General features: G+C 40.4%; 1 protein-coding gene across 2 annotated transcripts in view; it reads left to right on the top strand.

Moving 5' to 3' along the window:
* The window catches only part of ROS1 (ROS proto-oncogene 1, receptor tyrosine kinase), an 82476-nt gene that overhangs the window by 19364 nt on the left and 42265 nt on the right, over positions 1-20847 (top strand). For both annotated transcript variants that reach the window (XM_081141371.1, XM_081141370.1), the window contains exons 12-26: positions 890-987; positions 4229-4725; positions 6023-6235; positions 6973-7083; positions 8120-8298; positions 8843-9034; positions 11667-11767; positions 12577-12791; positions 13113-13273; positions 13641-13785; positions 15974-16236; positions 16911-16974; positions 17278-17480; positions 19068-19273; positions 20386-20672. In XM_081141371.1, the coding sequence (XP_080997497.1) occupies positions 890-987; positions 4229-4725; positions 6023-6235; positions 6973-7083; positions 8120-8298; positions 8843-9034; positions 11667-11767; positions 12577-12791; positions 13113-13273; positions 13641-13785; positions 15974-16236; positions 16911-16974; positions 17278-17480; positions 19068-19273; positions 20386-20672 (2935 nt within the window). The remainder of the gene's footprint in view (positions 1-889; positions 988-4228; positions 4726-6022; positions 6236-6972; positions 7084-8119; positions 8299-8842; positions 9035-11666; positions 11768-12576; positions 12792-13112; positions 13274-13640; positions 13786-15973; positions 16237-16910; positions 16975-17277; positions 17481-19067; positions 19274-20385; positions 20673-20847) is intronic.

Raw genomic sequence — 20847 nt, 5'->3', positions numbered from 1 at the left:
TTTTAGAAACTAGGTTAGCAATGAATCATAGGTCTGGCCTATAGGAAGGTCTAGACTTGACCTAGTACTAATCTTGACCTACCATTAAATCATCTTTATTGTGATTTTTAGAGCCATGAGTTTATGCTAATGATAATTCATCTTCCATAAGATAGTGGTGGTACATGTTTTATCAGTGGGTAGGACTGCCCATCATGGTCAAAATCAGCTGCAAGCATTTTAAATTTAAATTATATAATAACCAGGGGTAACTTTAGTAGGTCTCCAAAAACCAATATTACTGAAATCTGAGAAGACACAGTCTTTTTAAAAAAAAATTATTATTATTATTTTTTAAAATATATCTTTCTTTATTGATTTCAGAGAGAGGAAGGGAGAGGGAGAGAGAGATAGAAACATCAATGATGACAGAATCGTCATTGATCAGCTGCCTCCTGCATGCCCCTGACTGGGGATCCAGCCTGCAAGCCGGGCATGTGCCTTGGCCAGGAACTGAACTGCAATCTCCTGGATCCTAGGTCAATGCTCAACCGCTGAGCCACGTCCGGCTGGGTGAGAAAACACTCTTGAGGTGTTTCAAGTTTCTTTCTTCAAAACGGCAGGCTTATCGCAGTCCATATGGTTGGAAATCCATAAACTTGGATGGGCGTAACTATTAAACATAGTTGAGTGCCTTCCTAAGACAGGTACTTGTATTTCATTGATGCCAACAGGATATGAAATCATTACATTACAGGATGTAAAACTGACTTTTAAGGGCATTTCCATGTTTTCAGAAAGTGCTCAGTGACCTGCACAATTCCAAGCATAGAACAGATGCTCAGGAAATATTCGGCCAAACTGCGTACAGACAGACACTAATCCTACTGATGAAATTTTGATTCCCTAGGCTTATGTCTGTGACTTAGAAAACTGCTCAAACATTGAGGAAATCACTCCTCCCTCAATTACTGCACCTCAAAAAATTGTGGCTGATTCATACAATGGGTAAGTGGGTTAGCCTTGTAAGTATGAATTGGCAAGAAACTTTGGGAAACTGGCTTGCTAATAAAGCATCACAGTACCAGATGGGTCAATCTATGTATCTTATCTCAAATTTAAATGAATCCAGGTAAAGTGTTTATTCTATAGGGCCAGGAGGGAGTTTCTTTCAGACTTGATCCACAGCTTCACTAGTTAGGTAGTTTTCCCTTTCTCATTCACAGTAAAATATGGGTATATGTGAAAGACCTCTTGTCTGGGACTCAGAGACCTGAGTTCTAAGTACTCTCACTATTTTATGGTGCAACTCAGGGTCTCATTGCCCCCTCAAAGAAGCCCTTCCTGCTCTATTTCCTCCTTTCATTGTACCATTTCTTTTGCTGAGCAACTCAGCACCAGTTAATTTCTCTGGTCTGGTTCTTAAATCTATCAAGAGGCTGATCAAGAATTCCTAGGAGACAAGAATGGATGGTTAATGGCAAGTAAAACTTTTCCATTACAAATAACTATTTTTCCCTTTGCTACAAATGAAGTGGACACATTTTAGTTCAGTTGTGCTGTTAAATTGCAATAGCGCCTCCAGCACATAACTTCATTCTATGACCTTTATTTAATCCATCCATATGGAGATGACAATACCCCTCTGGGTTATTGTGAGGCTAAAATGACATGTTCACTGTGAATGTATTTTGTGATCTCCAAACGCACATAAATGTGTGGAATGAAAACATAGGAAGTTACCTTGTAGTTTATTTCCTAACAAAGACCAGATAATTATAGGTTAGTATCTAATAAGCAAGCCAATGTTTGTAAGATTAAACACTTTTTCTTTCCTATAGGAATAAAGTTATTTTCATTTTGAATGAAAAAACAACAACAGTCCATAATACCTTTTATTTTTCACAAAACGACCTTCCTGAATAAAAGATTGCTCATTATTGATTTAAAATCAAGCCTTTCTAGTCATATTAATTCATAATTTACTAGATATTTATTTTAATACCTTAGGTTTAAAAGAATTACTGAATTATAGAAAAAAATTTAAAACCCTGCAATGTAGGGCATCCTTTGGACTCTGGGTCTTATTTTCCTCATTTGTAGAAGTCTAAAATCCTATGAAGTGTACCTTTGTTGCTGGCAATTACACAATACTACTCATTCTGAGGATAATGAACTTAAATCAGTTTCTCAAAATGCATCTCAGCAAGGTCTTTGGTGGCTATTTTTTCCATAAATTTAAGATTGATTTGTGCTTAGGTTTTGAAATGTGGCTAGGAATAATAATGATAATTAATAGTTATTAGTCACTTAATATGTGGTTTCAAGCGCATTACTTCAATAGTTCATTTAACCCTTGCTCAGCCCCTCTGATGTAGGTGCTTTTAATATCCTAATTTTATAAATAGGAAAGCAAAGAACAGGGTGACTTAGTAATTGCCCAAGACCACACAGCTATTTGGGGATGAAACCAGTATGTGACTTCCTGCCCCAGGGCCTGTCTCCTAATCATCTCCCCAGGGACGTGAGATAGTTGGTTCTCCTGCTATTAAACATGGTTTCCTTCATGCTGTTGTTTCGCACCATGGAATTATTAGCTCACTGGGCCTGTACTTACCATAGACCTTTTCCCTTCCCCCCTTCCCCGCCTCGTCCTCTTACCTCTGTGTTCTTCCTCCCGCACCCCAGCCCTACGCATCTTTTTTTTCTTTTTCTTTCCCCCACCAAATGGCAATGAACATTAGAAACAGGCTCTTCTGCCCAGCCAGGCATGGCTCAGCGGTTGAGCATCGACCTAGGACCCAGGAGATGGGGGTTCAATTCCCGGTCAGGGCACGTGCCTCGTTGCAGGCCTGATCCCCTGTTGGCGTGCAGGAGGCAGCCGATCAATGACTCTCTCATTATTGATGTTTCTCTCTCTCTCTCTCTCTCTCTCTCCCTTCCTCTCTCTGAAATCAATAAAAGATATATTTTTTTAAGAAAAGAAAGAAACATGCTCTTCTCCTGGCTTCAGTATAAGAACTGTAATCATCGCCCCATATCTTTTTCCTTCTGTCTACTCTGAGGCCCCTCCAAACTCCCTTAACAATTTGAATTTGGGAAACAAAAGCAGGGAGTTAAGATGAAGTCACTTCTGCTTTCTGCCTGCCACAACTCCCCCTTAAGCTCAAGAACATAGGTTCCTATCTCAACATGGAGTTTATATCTCAGGGAATGTTCTAGCGCAGGGTCTTGCGCGTGTTGATAAAGGTTTGGAATAGTCTTCCGGACGACAAGAGTGGGACTGAACAGGACGAGGTCGATGATTTGACAGCGGTGATGAGAGTTCGAATCCTGCCAATCCATGGGTTTGTGATAAGAAAGATTTACTAAGCAAAGGTACACTGTTGTCAGCATCTGTCGCCATGACCACAAGTCCAAAATTAGCTACATTCTAATTATTAGTTTTATGCTTTAGTTAAAATTCTGACAGATTTGATTATCAATGAAATGTTTCATCAGTGTTTCCTTTTTCATTATTAAAAATTCACCAGCATCACTACCTTGATGTCTGGCTCCAAATTATGTGTTTTTTCAAAATTCTTCCATTGGCTCCTTTCTTCTGATTACTAGGTGGTTCTTCTTGGCTGTTTTGCTCATTTGTGTGGTATTTCTTCATGATTTGTAGAGTGGTAACCCTGTTGCTTCAATAGTAAATATTTTAAAAAGCTTAGTCTACTACAAAATGCAAAGTAGTTTGCTAAATATGTATTTATGGTAAAATAATAACAAGTTTTAAAAAAAATGCTTGAAATGTTTTTGCTTTCTTCCATTTTATCATTTACAATGCATGGGAAATTTATTGACAGAACTAGACTTAAAAATATGTGGGGTTTTTTGGAGAAAAGTATTTTATAACAAATAACATGTTTCGCTGTGTAACCATTATATGATATGCTTTCCTTTAAGAGTAGGTTCCATTTAGAAAACCTTTAAAGACCCTTTTTGTTTTTAAATTCTATGATTCTAAAAAGTCCTGTATAATACTGAGGATGCTGAGCATTATAAATGAGGCTGACATTTTCCAGTGTTTCAACTTCTAACTTAAAAGAATAGTGTACCTTTAGTACATATCTTTACTCTTTTGCCCCTTGGGAAGCCCTGCACTTATTAACTCTGGAGATAGCAGTGACTTATTAATTCTGATTGCACAGCTGATAAAGCAGTGGGCTGAGGAGGTGATTCATATGCCCCTCGTGTCCCCGCTCAGGTATGTCTTCTATCTCCTGCGAGACGGCATTTATAGAGCAGATCTCCTGGTGCCGTCGGGTCGGGGCTCGGAGGCCGTGCGTATCGTGGAGAGTCGCTCACTAAAGGACTTTGCAATAAAGCCACAGTCCAAGCGAATCGTTTACTTCAATGACACCACCCGAGTCTTCATGTCAACATTTCTGGATGGCTCTGCTTCCCACCTGGTCCTGCCTCATGTGCCCTTTGCCGACGTGAGGAGCTTTGCCTGTGAAAACGATGACTTCCTTGTCACGGATGGCAAGGCGGTTTTCCAGCAGGACGCTCTGTCTTTCAATGAGTTCATCGTGGGATGCGACCTGACACACATAGAAGAGTTTGGCTTTGGGAACTTGGTCATCCTTAGCACGTACACCCAGCCGTACCCCCTGCCGGCCCGCCCGCAGCAGCTCTCGGTGCTGTTTGGCTCCCACCAGGCCCTGGCTCAGTGGAGGCCGCCGGCCCTCGCCATCGGAGCCAGTGAGTGCCCCCTCCCCAGCGCCCCTATGGCCTCCCTGGGGAAAGGAAAGAAAGCCTGAACTGCTCGACACTCTCACTCAGTTTTGAGAACTCATAAGTGATTATTCATTCATCAACCACAAGTGCTACTTAGTTCAAAAAAGTTTTTACATGTTTATTCTGCATTTATTAGTTTTATATTGGGAGGCTCTCTATATTTTCCACTTCTATCCCAACAGACTGGTTCAAACATTTATTGAGTGTCTATTAGGAGCCAGGCACTGACATTCTAGTCCGAGTAAATATTAGCCAGGGGGATAGAGTGCTTGGGTTGAGATTTTGTGTCCATCATGAACTTCTGTCTCTGGAGAGGCAGTCTGTGTGGTGGGTAAGTAGGTGGGCTCTGGAGCCAGTCTGCAAAGGCGGGTCTTGCCATTTATTAACAGAATGACCCTGGGCAAGTTACTTAACAAGTCCATGCATCAATTTCCACTACTGGAAAATGAGGATACTCAATATGACTTTCTACGGGATTGTCATGCAGATTAAATTAAGATGCATAAGTAGAACACCTAGCACAGACGTCAGCAAACTTTTTCTTTAAATGAAGGACCAGACAGTAAATATTTCAGCTCTGAGGTCATACGGTCTCTAATATAGCTACTCAACACTGCCTTTGTAGTGTGGAAACAGCCATAAATAATATGTAAATGAGTAGCTGTGGCTGTGTTCCAATACAACTTGATTTATACAAAACAGGCAGTGGGTTATATTTGGCCCCAGCACTGTAGTTTGCCAACCCCTGGTCTCCTAGACTATTTGGCAAACATTGTTTATTTTCTACTTTAAGACAAGATTAATTATGCCTGCTTGATGTATATCTCATAGACAGCTGAAAAGAATAGGCAAATTATTTTGTATTGTTTGGCTTCTGGAAGGAAGGTGCTCTGCAAGCACGGGGGATTATATTAGAGATTCACCACAAAGCAGTTTGTTAGGAGCCTGGTTCCACCTGGAGGTGTGAGAGAGCACCCCTCTGACAAGTCTCTGCAGCCAAGCACACAGCTTTGACAGGGGAACAGTGTCCTCTGATTTGTTGGGGATAATTTCTCCATCAATAAGCAAAACGAGTGGCGTGGGTAGAATGGACACTGTTCTAGACATGCTGTCAAACTAACCCTAATGATTAGTGGGGAACAGGTATTGCTGCTCAGCTACCCTCCCATCAAGGTGAGGCTGTAGATGAATTTACTGAGTCTTTTGTTTGCCCTTGCTGATGTCATCCTGGCCAATAATATTGGATAACTCTTCTGATTAGGCCCTTCCGCCTGGCAGAACTGGACTTACGAAGTGAAAATATCAACCCAAGACTTCCCTGAAACCACTCGTGTATTCTCTAACATAAGTGGGACGGTGCTTAATGTCCCCGAGCTGCAGAGTGCTACAAAATACGAGGTTTCTGTGAGAGCAAGTTCTCCCAAGGGGCCAGGCCCTTGGTCAGAGCCCTCGGTGGGTACTACCCTGGTGCCAGGTGAGAAAACATTCTTGATTTAGGGAGTGATTCTGGCAAAAAAAGGATTACTACCTGTGTTCCCTAAAATTAATCACTCCAAGGTGGTAAAGGAATTAGAATGAGGGTGTGATGATCTCTGGAGTATGAGTTTATCTGAAATTAGGAAAACATATAACGCATTGTGTGATATTATGTGCCTAGCCCACTATTTTAAACTTTCCAAGATAGTTTGTGGTAACAATGTAATTTACTTCTTCATGGTTTTCTCCTTTCTAATGGTTTATTAAGCCATAGCACTCCTTGAACTCTGAAGGTCATGGGGATGTGAATTATACTAAATTCCATCCTCTTGGCAGAAAGAAAATGGAAAGATAATTGTACCATTTATTCTGCTGTTGTTATCACTGTTGCTTCTGGGTGCTCTGAATGGAACTGTGGCAACCCATAGCCAAAGCAAAAAAAAAAAATCTGCCATGATCATGACATTGCTATGGAGGCAATATCTCCACACATTTTTCTTCATATTTCAAATATTTACATAAAAATCAGAAAGTATGTTTAATATGATATGTAATTCTATTAAGCAGGTACAATTGATACAATTGTTCATAGTCTTCCACAGTATTTTTAAAATGTTGATATTCTTTTACTTTATAAAGGAAACCTTAGGGTATAAGATGTGTGCCTAAAAAAGTGTGCTTTCTGTGATATTTCTTTCAATTTCTGTTTTTCTTTTTTTCTTTTTTATCAAATAGCTACAGAACCACCATTTATCATGGCTGTCAAAGAAGATGGGCTTTGGAGTAAACCATTAAATAGCTTTGGCCCAGGAGAATTCTTGTCCTCTGATATAAGAAATGTGTCAGGTAAATACCAAGTCCCTTTACACTTGGAATGACAGGTTTTTACTCATTGGACTTCCTAAGCTATTCAATAAATCAAAAGAATTGAGTGTTTTGGTATTAGGTCAATAATGAAAGGAGGAAACCTTGACTGAACTATACTGCCAGTGGTAGTATTAAGAAAATGTTAGTTCTCAAGTAGGGATGCTATTTATTCTTTCATAAAATGTGAGGTTACTTACTGATTTATGCCCATTTCAGGAAGGCTTCAATATCCTTCTCATGTATTTTAATCTATCCATGTTGTCTCACAGTAACAACCTATCATGTTCCACTAAGACAGCTATGCTTCGGTAATTTATTGTGAGTTGGCTGTAAGACCGGAGCATGGAAAGGCTGCATGAAGATATAAATAAAGAATAAGAATTTCCTGACGAATAGTATCGTTAAGTAACAAGTAGGTAATTTTGCCAGAAGACATTAGAATGAAGAAAAGTCTTCATCATAGGGCGATATATAGTGACCTTGCCAGAAGATGGCATCTTCTATAATTATCTAATTATTCAGTCTATTTGGTTGGCCATTAAAAGTACAACAGCATTTCTGACCAACAAAGGAGTTGGGCTTAGGAGATAGTGTGGCACTAATGGAAAGGCTGCTTTGGAGTTGGCTTGAATCTTGGCTCCCCCTCTTTGCACCTGTGAGATCTCAGGCAGAATAGATAATCTCTCTGAGTCTCAGGTTTTCCATGTCAAAAATGGGGATAATTCCTATTTCATAGCTTTGTTTTAAGAATTAAGTGAAATATGTAGAAGTGCCTTGGACCAAGTTCAGGAAAGAAGAGATGCTTAATGAATATTAGTTCCTCTCTCTAGTTCCAGGGGTAAAGATTTTGGGATAATATTATTGAAATATTCTTGACCAATCCCTGAAGTTCTAGTAACCATCTATGTTAGCATATACTTTATAATTAGATTCAGGGGCATGTGTGATTTCTTGACTTGCTATGCTTATGTCAGCACATAAAAAAATAACTGCTGCCAATTCACTTTGTTTTGAGACATGGATTGGTATAACAACAGCCTCTACTACAGTGACATGAAAGGGGATGTTTATGTGTTGCTGCTGAATGGGACGGACATCTCAGAGAATTATCACATATCCAACATCGTGGGAGCAGGGGCCTTAGCTTATGAGTGGCTGGGTCACTTTCTCTACTGGGCTGGAAAGACATACGTGGTAAGTTAAAGCCTGGCAATGCCCATGCACATCAGTGACTTGAATGTTATTTTCATGATTTTTTTTTCATACTAGTGTCCTACCATTGCTATTCTTTATTTAATATTTGTCTTTAAGCTCCATGAGGGCAAGAACTGTGGCTATTATGTTTACAAGGTTTAGCACACTGCCCAGCACATACTGCCAATACATATTCGTGGTTGAAAAATGAATGGATAAAAGCAGCCATGTAATAATGACTGCAGTAAACTATTCAGAAATCATGTCGTCAGCCCAGCCGGCGCGGCTCAGCAGATGAGCATCGACCTAGGATCCAGGAGGTCACGGTTTGATTCCCGGTCAGGGCACAGGCCCAGGTTTCGGGCCCGATGCCCAGCAGGGGGCGTGCAGGAGGCAGCCGATCAATGACTCTCATCATTGATGTTTCTCTCTCTCTCCCTCTTCCTTCCTCTCTCTCAAATCAATAAAGATTTTTAAAAAAAGAAAAAAGAAATCATGATGTCATTTGAAAATCATTAACTGATCATGTGATTATGTTTTATAGATACAAAGGCAGTCTGTGTTGACAGGACACACAGACATAGTGACGCATGTGAAGCTGCTGGTCAACGACATGGCGGTGGATTCGGTTGGTGGATATCTCTACTGGACCACACTGTACTCAGTTGAAAGCACCAGGCTGAATGGAGAAAGCTCCCTTATACTGCAGGCACAGCCCTGGTTTTCTGGGAAAAAGGTGACAAGTTAGAAATAAAATCTGATTATTTAATAATTCTGAATAGTGCCGTTGTAGTTATGATAGTACTGTTTCTGCTTATTGTGGGTGGTTAAGGTAGAATCTGAAAGGAAATATTGTTACAGTAAGATCTTGGTGTAAGCAAAATTCTCTAACTTTTATTTAATTGTCATACGTGTTTAGTTTAAAAATTTAAAATATAACACGGAAATGTTTGTAGTTTGCCTTACCTCGAATGGTCCACACTTAAAAGCGTTTTATTTTCTCATTGTTTTTATAGACTCATGAATTCTGTTGAGTATATTTAAACTTGTTGGGTAGTAATTAGGTGTTCTTTATTTTTGATCAGTTTTGGAAGTTGACTGCTCTAGAAACTGTCTGACCCATAGGCAAATTATTTGACTTCTCTCTGTGTATTTTCTTATCTGAATAATGGGAATATTAACAATTATTCTCAGTTACCACTCAGGCTTGTTGCAAAGATTAAATGAGATAATTCATGGGAAGTAATGAAAATAGTTCTAAACACATGGTAACTGCTTAATAGTTAAGCTCTTATTATTGTAACTCAGCCTAAATAACAACCTGATACAGGAATATTTCTAAAACAAATATTATTTTTACTTTCTCAGTTTCTAGAATCAGTGCCTAGTTTTCTTGATCCTGTTTAGCTACCTTCTATGTATCCATCTAAATTTCTGCATTTTGTTTTTTCTGATTATAATAGTAATATATGTCTACTGTAGGAAATTTAGAAATTACAGAAAAGCATGAAGAAGAAATAAATCATTCATACTCTTTCTATCTAGGATATTTCTTAAATTTTTAAAATGTTTAAAGTTTTTTTGTTAATGGAAGTAAAATATGCACAATACAGATATATCAAGTCATTTATAAACAAAGAAACAAATTATTGAGTCAGTTGATCCTCAGTTTCATAGGATATATGAATAATAATTCACAAGACATTTAAAGGGACCTGATGTGCATATAGAAACTGTAACATAGATATTTAAAAGAAATAGATATTTACACACCATATCCAGAAATTAATCATTCCTATCCAAAAAAAAAATTTTGGAGCTGCTTGAGTTTGAATACAAAGAAAGTATTTTTTATGTCTCAATAATAAATGTTTGGGGAGAGCACTTTTATTTTTGTAAAAACATATTAAAGGTAATATCTCAAGAGTAACTTCCTATCCCTGGGGCTTTGTCAGTAATTTCTCCACGGCTCTGAGCTGGTTGTTGGAGCTGTTTCCACTGAGGAAAGCTCCGGAGTGGCCCTGGGACTTTTCCATAAATGAGTAGATCTTAGATTTCTCAGCATGCTTGGTGATATACACCTTTCTTTAAACTCCTACTCAAACCCTGTCAAAGGCGGTGAGTGTTGCTGCTGCCTGTGAAACCCGTGTTCTGGTCCACGGTGTGATGTCTTATCCATCTGCCTCCATTAATGCTACTGGGCGTTTTGAAGGCAACGCATTTTGCACCAGGCAAAGTTCTCTCCATGTCACTGTCCTGAATGTTAGTCACAGATTTATCACGGAGTCATAAAATACTTTGCAATCAACAGTTCTGATAAAATAGTGAGACAGTTATTTGTAGAAAAATTTACAGTATTTGTGTGATGCTAAAAATATGGTCATCGGCCTTAATCCTGTCTGATACCTCTCAGTGCCTAGGCTACCATAGGGAGAACCCACTACTCTGAGGTCAGACTCGGGCAATCTCAGCTTGTTTGAAGAATACCTATAAAGCCAAAGAAAGCAAGAAAGATCTCTTAGATTGTAATTTGTATCTCACGCAGCCTAGTCCATAGGAGAAACACTTTCCTCAGGCCTCTTCTAGACAATTGGGCATAAAACTAAGACAGGATGGTAACAAGAAGTCAAAGAGAGAGTAGTAAGAAGTGGTTTTCAGATGTCAGCTAGAAATAGGACTTTATATATATATGACTTTATCCAGTTATAACACATAAAAACTCTGTGTATTATATTTTTAAAATGTGTCAGGGTGGTTTTGGTTATAATGAACAGAAGATACAATTTAAAATGGTTTAAACCATTGTTTCTCAAACTTGGTGATACATTGGAATTATGTGGGGTGTTAGCGAACATGCAGGGGACTCATCTCCAGAGACCATACTTTAATAGGATGCAACCTGGGAATTGAGACATTTAGAGAACTCCACAGGTGATTCTAATGTGCAGCAGTGTTTGAGAGCAACTGATTTAAACAATGAAATTCATTGGCTTATGTGGCTGGAGAGTCCAAAGTTATGGCTTGCTTTAGGCGAGGCTTGACATGACACAGAGGCTCCAAGCTCCTGATTCAGTAGGACCTGGAGTGTGGTTGAGAATTTGTAGTTACAAGTTCCCAGGTGATGCTGGAGGTAAGTATACAGAAGTAATAGTCCCTGCCTTTTGAAGATTTTTAGGAAACCAGTACACTTAGATGCAAACTACATTGAAATAGGCATACTTATATTCAGTGAAAGGTGAAAAACAACACTGAGTTTATTATTCCAAAGAGGATCTTAAAGAGAAATCTGTAGCTTCAGTGTGACTTGCTCACAAAGCTATCCTTCAGATGAGTATTCGATTTGTCTCCTTACCTTATGTTCTGTTTAGGTAATCGCTCTAACCTTAGACCTCGGCGATGGGCTCCTGTATTGGTTGGTCCAAGACAGTCAGTGCATTCACCTGTACACAGCCGTTCTCCGGGCGCAGGGGTAGGTAACGTCCCTCGAAGGCAGTTGATTGAGAAGAGACTGACTTGCCCCTCAGTTGTGAAGGAGAAGGCATGAGAATTCATGCTTTCATTAGACAGTTACTATTATCCACTCAGTTGCAGGCGTTGTGCTTGTGGGGAAAGATAGGTCTGTAAACAACAGTAATTACAGCAGAATATGTTGAACACTGTGATGGGGTAAAAAAAACAAAACAACCTTGTAAAATTCCCTGTCATTGAGAAAAAACTCTAAAGGCAAGAAAAAGGGACATCTGTAATATTTTAAACAAAAATAAAATAAAAAAAATAATAATAAAAATTAAAAAATAAAAAACAGTCTGTTTACTTGAATTCCCTATTCTGAAAGGAAGCATTCTGACTAAGCTATAGAAGCTGGTAGGTGTGATTGAAGCACCAGAGAGCTGTGACTGGTACAGAGAAAGGACCACACAGGTAAGGTAACGAAGCAAGGAAACCACCAGGAGCGAGGCCGGCACCTCTCAGCCGAGCCACCGTCAGAGGGCTGGGCCTCTGGTGTAGGCTGTGCCCAGGAATCACAGGTCTCTAACACCTGTGTGGCGCTCTGGCCACTGCAGTATCACATTAATAAGAAAGGCCCTAGAAAACTTGCTTTAGGGTTACTGTAAGAACACTGTAAAAATCATCTTAAGGCTAACCTGAGAATGATGCCCATTACTGTTGCAGGGTATTTTCTCTGTTTCCTACGCACAAACACACGTTTCCCCCAGCCCCTGACGGTGCCAGCCCTTCCCCCCTCCAGGCACAGCACTAATGGGTGTCCCTTCACAGTGCTGGGGAGACGACCATCACAGAGTTTGCGGCCTGGAGCACCTCAGAAATCTCCCAGAGTGCCCTGACCTACTACAGTGGCCGGCTCTTCTGGATCAATGGCTTTAAGATTATAACTGCTCAAGAAATAGGTCAGCGAACTAGTGTCTCTGTTTTGGAACCGGCCAAATTTAATCAGTTCACCATTATTCAGACGTCCCTCAAACCTCTGCCAGGTACACAGTCTTATCCTGTTTACCCTCGCTCCCCCATACTTCCTGTTAAATAAATGTTCAGGTCGGGATTTTTTTCTTAAGAATTATGTTTTAAGAGGAAAAAGGCTTTAGTCGTTTCTGTTGGTTTGCTTATAGTCAGTTTACTCTTAATTCAAATGTACAGCTGGCAATGGTCAAGAAAAAAATTATTTTCAGGACATATTAAAAGAAAGGACATTTTTTGGTACTATTAGTAATTACTATTAATTTTCCAAGTTTTCTGTGAGGATCGATAACCCTAAATTCTTTCTCCCTCTGTTCTTTTTTTTCATCTCCTCCCAGGGAACTTCTCCTTTACCCCCAAGGTGATCCCAGATTCCGTTCAAGAGTCTTCATTTAGGATGGAAGGAAATGCTTCAAGTTTTCGAGTCCTGTGGAATGCTGTCCCGGCAGTAGATTGGGGTGTCATTTTCTACAGTGTGGAGTTCAGCGCTCCTTCTAAGGTATGGCCTTGGTTCTAGTAGCTTCCATTTCTCAAGCAGACCTTACCGTCTGCATCAGCCCTGCCTGCACTGATCTGTGCCTTCTTCACCCAGCCAAGTCCATCTCCTTGGTTGTTCCATTAGCATCTGTCGTCAGGATTATTCCTGAGATCCTTTGTCTACAGCCAGTCTCTGGCTGCTTTGTGATTAGTGCTAACAGCTGCCCAAAGTGTTAGACTCTTTAACTGGAACTTCCCAACATCAGCATTTCCAAAATTGCAAGGTTTGACTTTACATGTGAACCAAAGTTTGGAATTTTTAGTTAAGTTGGAATAAAAGATTTTATGAATCTCTCCCCAAGAAAATAATGTTTTGTGCTTATTTTTAGTTCCTGGCTAGTGAACAACAGCCTTTGCCTGTATTTACTGTGGAAGGTCTGGAGCCTTATGCCTTGTTTAATCTCTCTGTCATTCCTTACACCTACTGGGGAAAGGGCCCCAAAACATCTCTGTCACTTCGAGCACCTGAAACAGGTACAGGGGTTAAAATCTTTAAAAAATAAAAAGGAAGAATCTTACTTTGCATGATCTAGAATGGATAGTTAATAATTTTTAAGAATAACTTTTGTAGGTGTGTTTAGATTCAATACCTTTTCAATTAGTTTTTGGAGATTAGCATAGCGCCATTAAAATAAATCTGCATAATTTATTCCAAAAGCATATTTCAGAGATTTTTAAAAAACTATTTCACTTGATTGTAATGATACACAAGACGTGGAAACATGTTTCAGGAAATATATGAAATGCTTTGTAAGGAAAATGGGCATTTAAGCAGAGAGAGTTCTGTGGAAGGCAGGCTCGTAGGGAGATGTTCTCGTAGAAGGTAACTCAGAATCTTCCACAGGCGAATGACTGATGTCTAGATTTAATGTTTTTCTTTGGAATATATTTAAAAATGGATACTAGCCATATCTTTACATGTGTCTATCACTTTCAAGTGTAAAAAGCATATTTATGTGTATCACTCCGTCTTTATTAAACATTTATTACATACTCCCATGTGTCAGAAACATCATTTCATCACTTCATTTGATCCTTGCACAGCTCTGAGGTAGGTAGACAGTGATTTTATCTTCATTACGAAAAGGAGAAAACAGAAGCTCAGTGGTTGCCCAAAGCAAAATCGCCAGTAAGTGACTTAATCTGGGCTTTTCACTATAGTTTCATCAAATCTCCATTCAGTCATTTTTGCAAATGTTGGCAAATGATAGCATCATATTGACTTAATTTATATGAACTGCCTAGCACAGGACTTAGCAGACAGTAAGAGCTCGATAAGCAGGGTCATCCATTGTAATTTTTTTTTTTTTCTGTTAAAATTCTTTCAACAATACTTTTCCATGAGTCTCATAACAGGAACATAGTGGAGCTTGGGCAGGTTGTGGAGCAGTTAGCATTCGGGTCAGGTGCGCTATCTTTGAGATTGTGTTGGGTTGTCGTCCTTGGTTGTGTTCTCCTGTGGAAATGGACTTGACTGCACCCATCAGGGGGTGTAGTGAGGGCTGGGTCATCAGCACTCTGTCGGATGTTGAGGGCAATAAGAAAGACTGATCAGATTTGGCCTTTGCCATCAGGAAATTTACAATATAGTCAGGAAATTATTCAAATCAACAAATACTTACCAAGCACTTACTGTGCACCAGTCCTATATTAGTGTTGGAGGGACTTAACAAGAAATAAGAAGAAGATAGAGCTTATAAAGTAAGTAGAGAAACATATTCTGCTAATGATAATAGAAATAAGACAGTGATGACTGAGTAGCGACGGCACGGAGTAAGCAGGCAAGGCTACTAAATCTTCACCTATATCAAGCTGCCTCAACATACTTGAGAGAGAGCAATATGTATGTACTGATATGGCCAGGGAAGTCCTTCAGGGAGTGAAAATTCTAGCTGGGCCCTGAGGAATGAAGCAAGAGGCGTGTCCCATATTCCCATGTGAGTGCCATGTAAGAAGGCCTGGAGATTGGATAACAACGTGAGTGTTGAACATTAAGAAGCAATGTGGTTGGAGAGGGGAGTGGGAGGGAACATTGTGGAAGACTCTGAAGAAAGAAGAAGCATGTATTAGATGGAATGAATTGAAAATCAGGCAGAAAAATTTCTCTTGATTAAGAGAGAGAGAAATTAATTAAATGACTGAGCAAGGGTAAATTGCTTGGTTTGGCTCTAGACTAAATGACAACTCTCAAATCATAGTCTTGGGGTACATCCTGCCTCCTGGGAGACTTCAAGGTAAGAGGGCCTAAGATCCCTGATATGTTGTATTTTATGCCCTGAATTGGCTGAAGTTACTAGATAGAGTTACTGCCCTCTTTCCTGTGACTGCCATTTCTACCTCCAGCTTAAACTAAACCACTCTGTGAGGATGAGAGTAAAGACTGTACTTTATAAGGAGAATCGATCACCTTCTCTGTATACAGGCCACAGACAAGAAGCTGTACCTAAGTGGTAGTAAGAGGGATTTGGTTTGCTGAAATATTAAGAGGTTCCTGAAGAAATCTATGGAATAGTCTCCCCTGAAGATATTTAAGAACAAGATAGATATACCTCAACTATCTGGAATGAGAAATATTTATTACTAAGTTGCTCCATACTCTCATCATGAATGGTAAAAGTCAACCTTCTATCTTTTCTTCCCCGTCTGTGTCTTTGCCTTTCAGTTCCGTCGGCACCGGAGAATCCCAGGATATTTATATTACCAAGTGGAAAATACCACAGCAAGAATGAAGTTGTGGTGGAATTTAGGTGGAATAAGCCTAAGTGTGAAAATGGTGTGTTAACAAGATCTGAAATTTTCTATCAAATATCCAACCCAAGTGACACCAACAAAACATCTGAAGACTGGGTTGCTGTCAATGTCACTCCCTCAGTGATGTCTTTTCAACTTGAGGGCGTGAGTCCCGGGCACATCGTTGCCTTCCAGGTATGAGAGTGAAAACGGGGACATGGGGGGGGGGGGTGTCTTAACAGTGCAAACACAAAGCTGGTTAAGGGACCAGGTTAAGAATTCTGCCACCCTGTCAATAATTTGAGGCAAACAAACTGTGGCCACAGAGGTCGAGTGGCCGCAAAGATACAAAGGAGAGAGGGTAAAGAACGTCTTGACAACTTTCTTGCTTTGAAATTCAGGAAAACCATTCTTTTCTGATGCATAGGCCATTATCCCTGTAGGTATTTTATGTTTAGTATCGCATTAGATTCTCATTCTTTATTGGGGAAAGAAAAAGCCAGGCCCGTGGGTGTGTCGATGAATTTCCAAAGCTGCATGGGTAAGAAGCGGTCGTCCACCATCCAACTTGCAGAGTCCTTCCCACCAAATACGTCACTGCTGGTGGGTCGTCTGGGTGGCCGGGCGTGGAGCTACTAATGGAAATAAGCACGGAGGGTCTGGGTCATTGACCTGTCACAGCTATCAGAGGAGAAAGAAAAAGCTACTGCTATATACTTAGGTGTAAATAACTGTTTGAGACATTTAATACTGTGTATGAAGAGTGTGAAAGGAAACACTCAATAATTTCTTCGTCTTAGAACTTAATTACTGTCACTGAGGACACCGTGGAATGCAATTTTTTGTATCTTTTTTTTCCCTCTCTTTAGGTTCGAGTCTTCACATCCAAAGGACCTGGCCCGTTTTCTGACTTGGTAAAGACCCAAACATCAGGTACTTTCTGAAACCCATGTAAATAACAGTTCGTGTTTTAAAGAGGTTTTTAACCCTTGGTTTTCTCAGGGACATAAGCACCGTCTCTAAGCTGAAGTTCAAGTCAAGTGAAGTAATGGATTTTTATCCCCATTAAACACGCTTCAATAAGCCCAGGCTTAGCCTGTCTCCACTGAGACTCGTGTAGTAGATGGACCAAAGGAAACCTATGGATTTCAAAACGACCGAATATTGAGTTAAGGGATCTAGGTAAACTCAAGTTATTTTTCTCATACATATTACCTACTTGTGTTTTGTTTTCAGAAATCAACCCATTTCCATACCTCATAACTCTTTTTGGCAACAAGATAGTTTTGTTAGATATGGATCAAAATAAAGTTGTATGGATGTTTTCGGCAGAAAGAGACGTCAGCGCCATGGGATACACAGCTGACAACGCAAGGGGGTACTATGCCCAGGGAGGCGCGCTCTTCCTTCTGAACATGCACAATCTGTCCAGCTCTGAGGTACATCGCTGTGTCACTCTTTGGGAACGAAGGGTGTTAACTATCAAGGCTGTTATTAAAGGGCTTTCGGTGGAGTTGTGAAAGGAAGGAAGTAGAGCATTTGCATATCACACTGCCCTGAAATTAAAATGACTGGCCTGTGGTTGAGCCACTGAGATTAGAGTGGTTGAAAAGGGCAGATGCCCTATAACTACTTAGTCACAGATGAGCTCAGGTTAGGTTTTTGGCAAATGTCATTCAGGATTAATTTAGCAGAAACAGTTGTTGGGTTTAAGGCACTGTGTTAGTCCCCGGAATAATGCTAAAGAAGAAAATTCATCGTCCTTAAACAAGCCCAGTCTAGTAGGGGTCTAACGCTAGGGAGACAGTAGTGCACAGTGTGTAGAGGGTGAGCTTTGGAATCTGACCACCTAGAATCTAACTCGGACTCCACCACTGCCTGGATCTGTGACCATCAGCAAGTTATTTAATGGCTATGGTTACGTAACAGCCCATCCTAGGATTCCTGTGAAGATCAAATGCGACAATGCACGTAAGGCACGTAGCACAATGCCCGGCGTGTGGCAGGCATTCAGCGAATGTCTGACAGTGGAGAAGGCAGGCAGAACACGGCGTCAGCGCCGTGCTGAGCGCAGGGTGCCGCGGGATCAGAGAATGGGTGTTCAGTCCAGGTCGCTTGTGGTAGGACAGAAAGACATCTTGGGTGCGAAGATGAACCAGGTGAAGGCGGGGAAAAGCTGAGGAAGCAGCAAATGCAAAGCCAGGGAAGCGAGGGCCATCGCATGTTCAGGGAGCTAGAATAGAAGGAGCTTAGAGTGGAGACAGAGGGGAGGGCGGAGTGAAAGGCGGGTGGATGAGCTGGAGGGGGGCAGGAGCCTGCAGACAATGGGCCTCCCTTTACTGTACTAAGGAGCCGAGTGTTAATCTCGGAGCCAACAGCAAGGCATTAAAGAAATCAGCGGGTCATTACCATGATCGAGCTGTGTTTTAGAAAGACCTGTCAGCGGTGTGAATAATGACTTAGGGAAGAAGGTGAAGTCTGAGACGGTTAGGAGGCTGTCACAGAAATCCAGCTGGGAAGGCAGGACATGAGCCGCAGTGAAGTGAGAAAGGAGAGGCAAAGCTGGGCCGATACTTAGAATGGGACCAATTCCCAGGGGGTAGTAATGGTAGGAAGACCACAAGGATAGACCACAGCGGGTGGGAGTGCTCCTTGGGTGAGCACTGGGAATCTATAAACATGGAAGGGTAGGAGAGGAGGGGGTTTGGGGCCCAGAGTGATGAACTCTATTTCCGGGGATCACTCACGTGTGGTTAGTAGGCAGTTTAATATTTGAATCAGGAACTCAGTGAGGGATCTTGCCTGAGATGTGGATTTGTAGCTCTGGTTTATGGATTACAGTTGAAGCCACGGTAGTTGAAATCGCCCAGGGAAGAGGCCCGCGGTGGCACACCATCCAGTTCTTGAGGTTTTGGATTACAAAAGAGAAGTGCAGGAAATACGTAATATGAGTGGATACAGAAAACTCCTCAAATCTGACAGAAATGACCACTATCTCCTTGGCTGTGTTTTCTACCTGATTTAAGATTTTCCGAGATGCACTGGTTTCTGATATCACAATTATTGCAATTGACTGGATTTCAAGGCACCTCTACTTTGTGCTGAAAGAATCACAGAATGGAATGCAAATATTTGATGTCGATCTTGAGCACAAGGTGAAATATCCCAGAAAGCTGAAAATTTGCAACAGAAATGCAACAATTGTCTCTTTTTTCGTGTATCCCCTTTTAAGGTATGTGAAGTGTATCCATTTCTATAGTGATGAAATACAGAGACATATTTAATATAATGAATTTGATTTACTATTAGAAGTCAATGATGGGAAAATAAGATGCTTAGGGTTCTTGTCTCACTACATTAACTTTATTTATTTATTTATTTATTTATTTATTTATTTATTATTTATTCACTGATCTGCCTAAAACTCAATGATGGTAGGGACCTTTGTATATATATATATTTTTTAATATTGCAGATGTCCCTTTTTCTCCCCAATGACCCATTCCACCCTGTCCCACCCCCTCCCCAGACCCTCTCCCCACCATTGCTCGTGTCCTTGGGTTGTGCATATGTGCATATAAATTCTTTGGTTAATCTCTCCCCCTCCAACATTAACTTTTAGCAAGTAATTCTACATATAAATTATGAGCCCACAACCACAAATATGTAAACTGAATCCATACTAACAATTTAACTAACCTAAAGTTAGGTTAATTACCAGCAGGAAACCAAAGCAGACTTTTATATCAGTGAATTTAATATCTTTAGTTGGTAAGGACAAGAAAGGGACTGAGACAATGGCAGAAGATGAGCAGCAGGTATCTACCATGTCATGCACAGTAAAAGCTATTCTCGGGTCATCCATCTTTGATGTCCTCATAAAATAAGTTTTAAGGCCTCCATTCAGCAATTGAGTGGCAGTTTCCCAGGCTGGAAAGATATATTTTGTTTGTGCCATAAGCACAGATATAGTCTATCTTGAAACTAGACTGTTAACTAATATTAAGAAGCAGAAACAAAATTGAGAGGAGGGGAATGGAAATGGGTGATGATGAAAAGTTGCAAATATACTTTATATTTACAATCATTAATGAGCCACTTAACAGTGTCTAAGGTCATTATAGTCCAAGGCTTTAGTCGTAAACACATTTATTGAGAAATCATTGGAAAATGCTATAAACTAGATTTCCTGTGGCCTCCTCCGTCTCAGAAGAACATGTTCTCTTCAAAGGCTGCATTTGTCCCCCCCCCCAATTATTAGAAAATGATTGGTCTTCTTATGAAACTAATATTTGAAATGATGTGTTTTACTCATTAAGTTGGAAGGTATTTTCCCCCCAATAGTCGCCTGTATTGGACAGAAGTTTCAGAGTTGGGCGCTCAGATGTTCTACTACAGTATCATCAACAAGACCCTGCACGGCATTCTGCAGCCCACGGCCACAAACCATCCAAATGGAAGGAGCCGCTGTTCTTGCAATGTCACTGAATTCGAGTTAAGTGGAGCAATGACTATTGATACCTCTCACATAAAGAAACCACAGATATACTTTGTCAAAAGGCAAGAGATCTGGGCCATGGATCTGGAAGGATGCCAGTGTTGGCAGGTTATCATAATGCCTGCTCTGCTTGGTAAGACAACGTATGTGTACGTAGACCTTTATTAGTAGTGGCAGCCCCTCCTATCCCATTAAAAAGGGCTTACATCCCACATGTACACAGAATACACACATGGCATTTACTCTGGACCATGCCAAATGCTCTTGTAGAATTCAAATCAACTTGTTTCCAGAAAAATTGTATATAG

Source organism: Miniopterus schreibersii (assembly GCF_964146895.1).
Source record: "Miniopterus schreibersii genome assembly, chromosome: 6".
In the NCBI taxonomy this organism is placed as follows: domain Eukaryota; kingdom Metazoa; phylum Chordata; class Mammalia; order Chiroptera; family Miniopteridae; genus Miniopterus; species Miniopterus schreibersii.
Note: the sequence above shows the minus strand (reverse complement) of the source record. Positions and strands in the feature narration are given on the sequence as shown.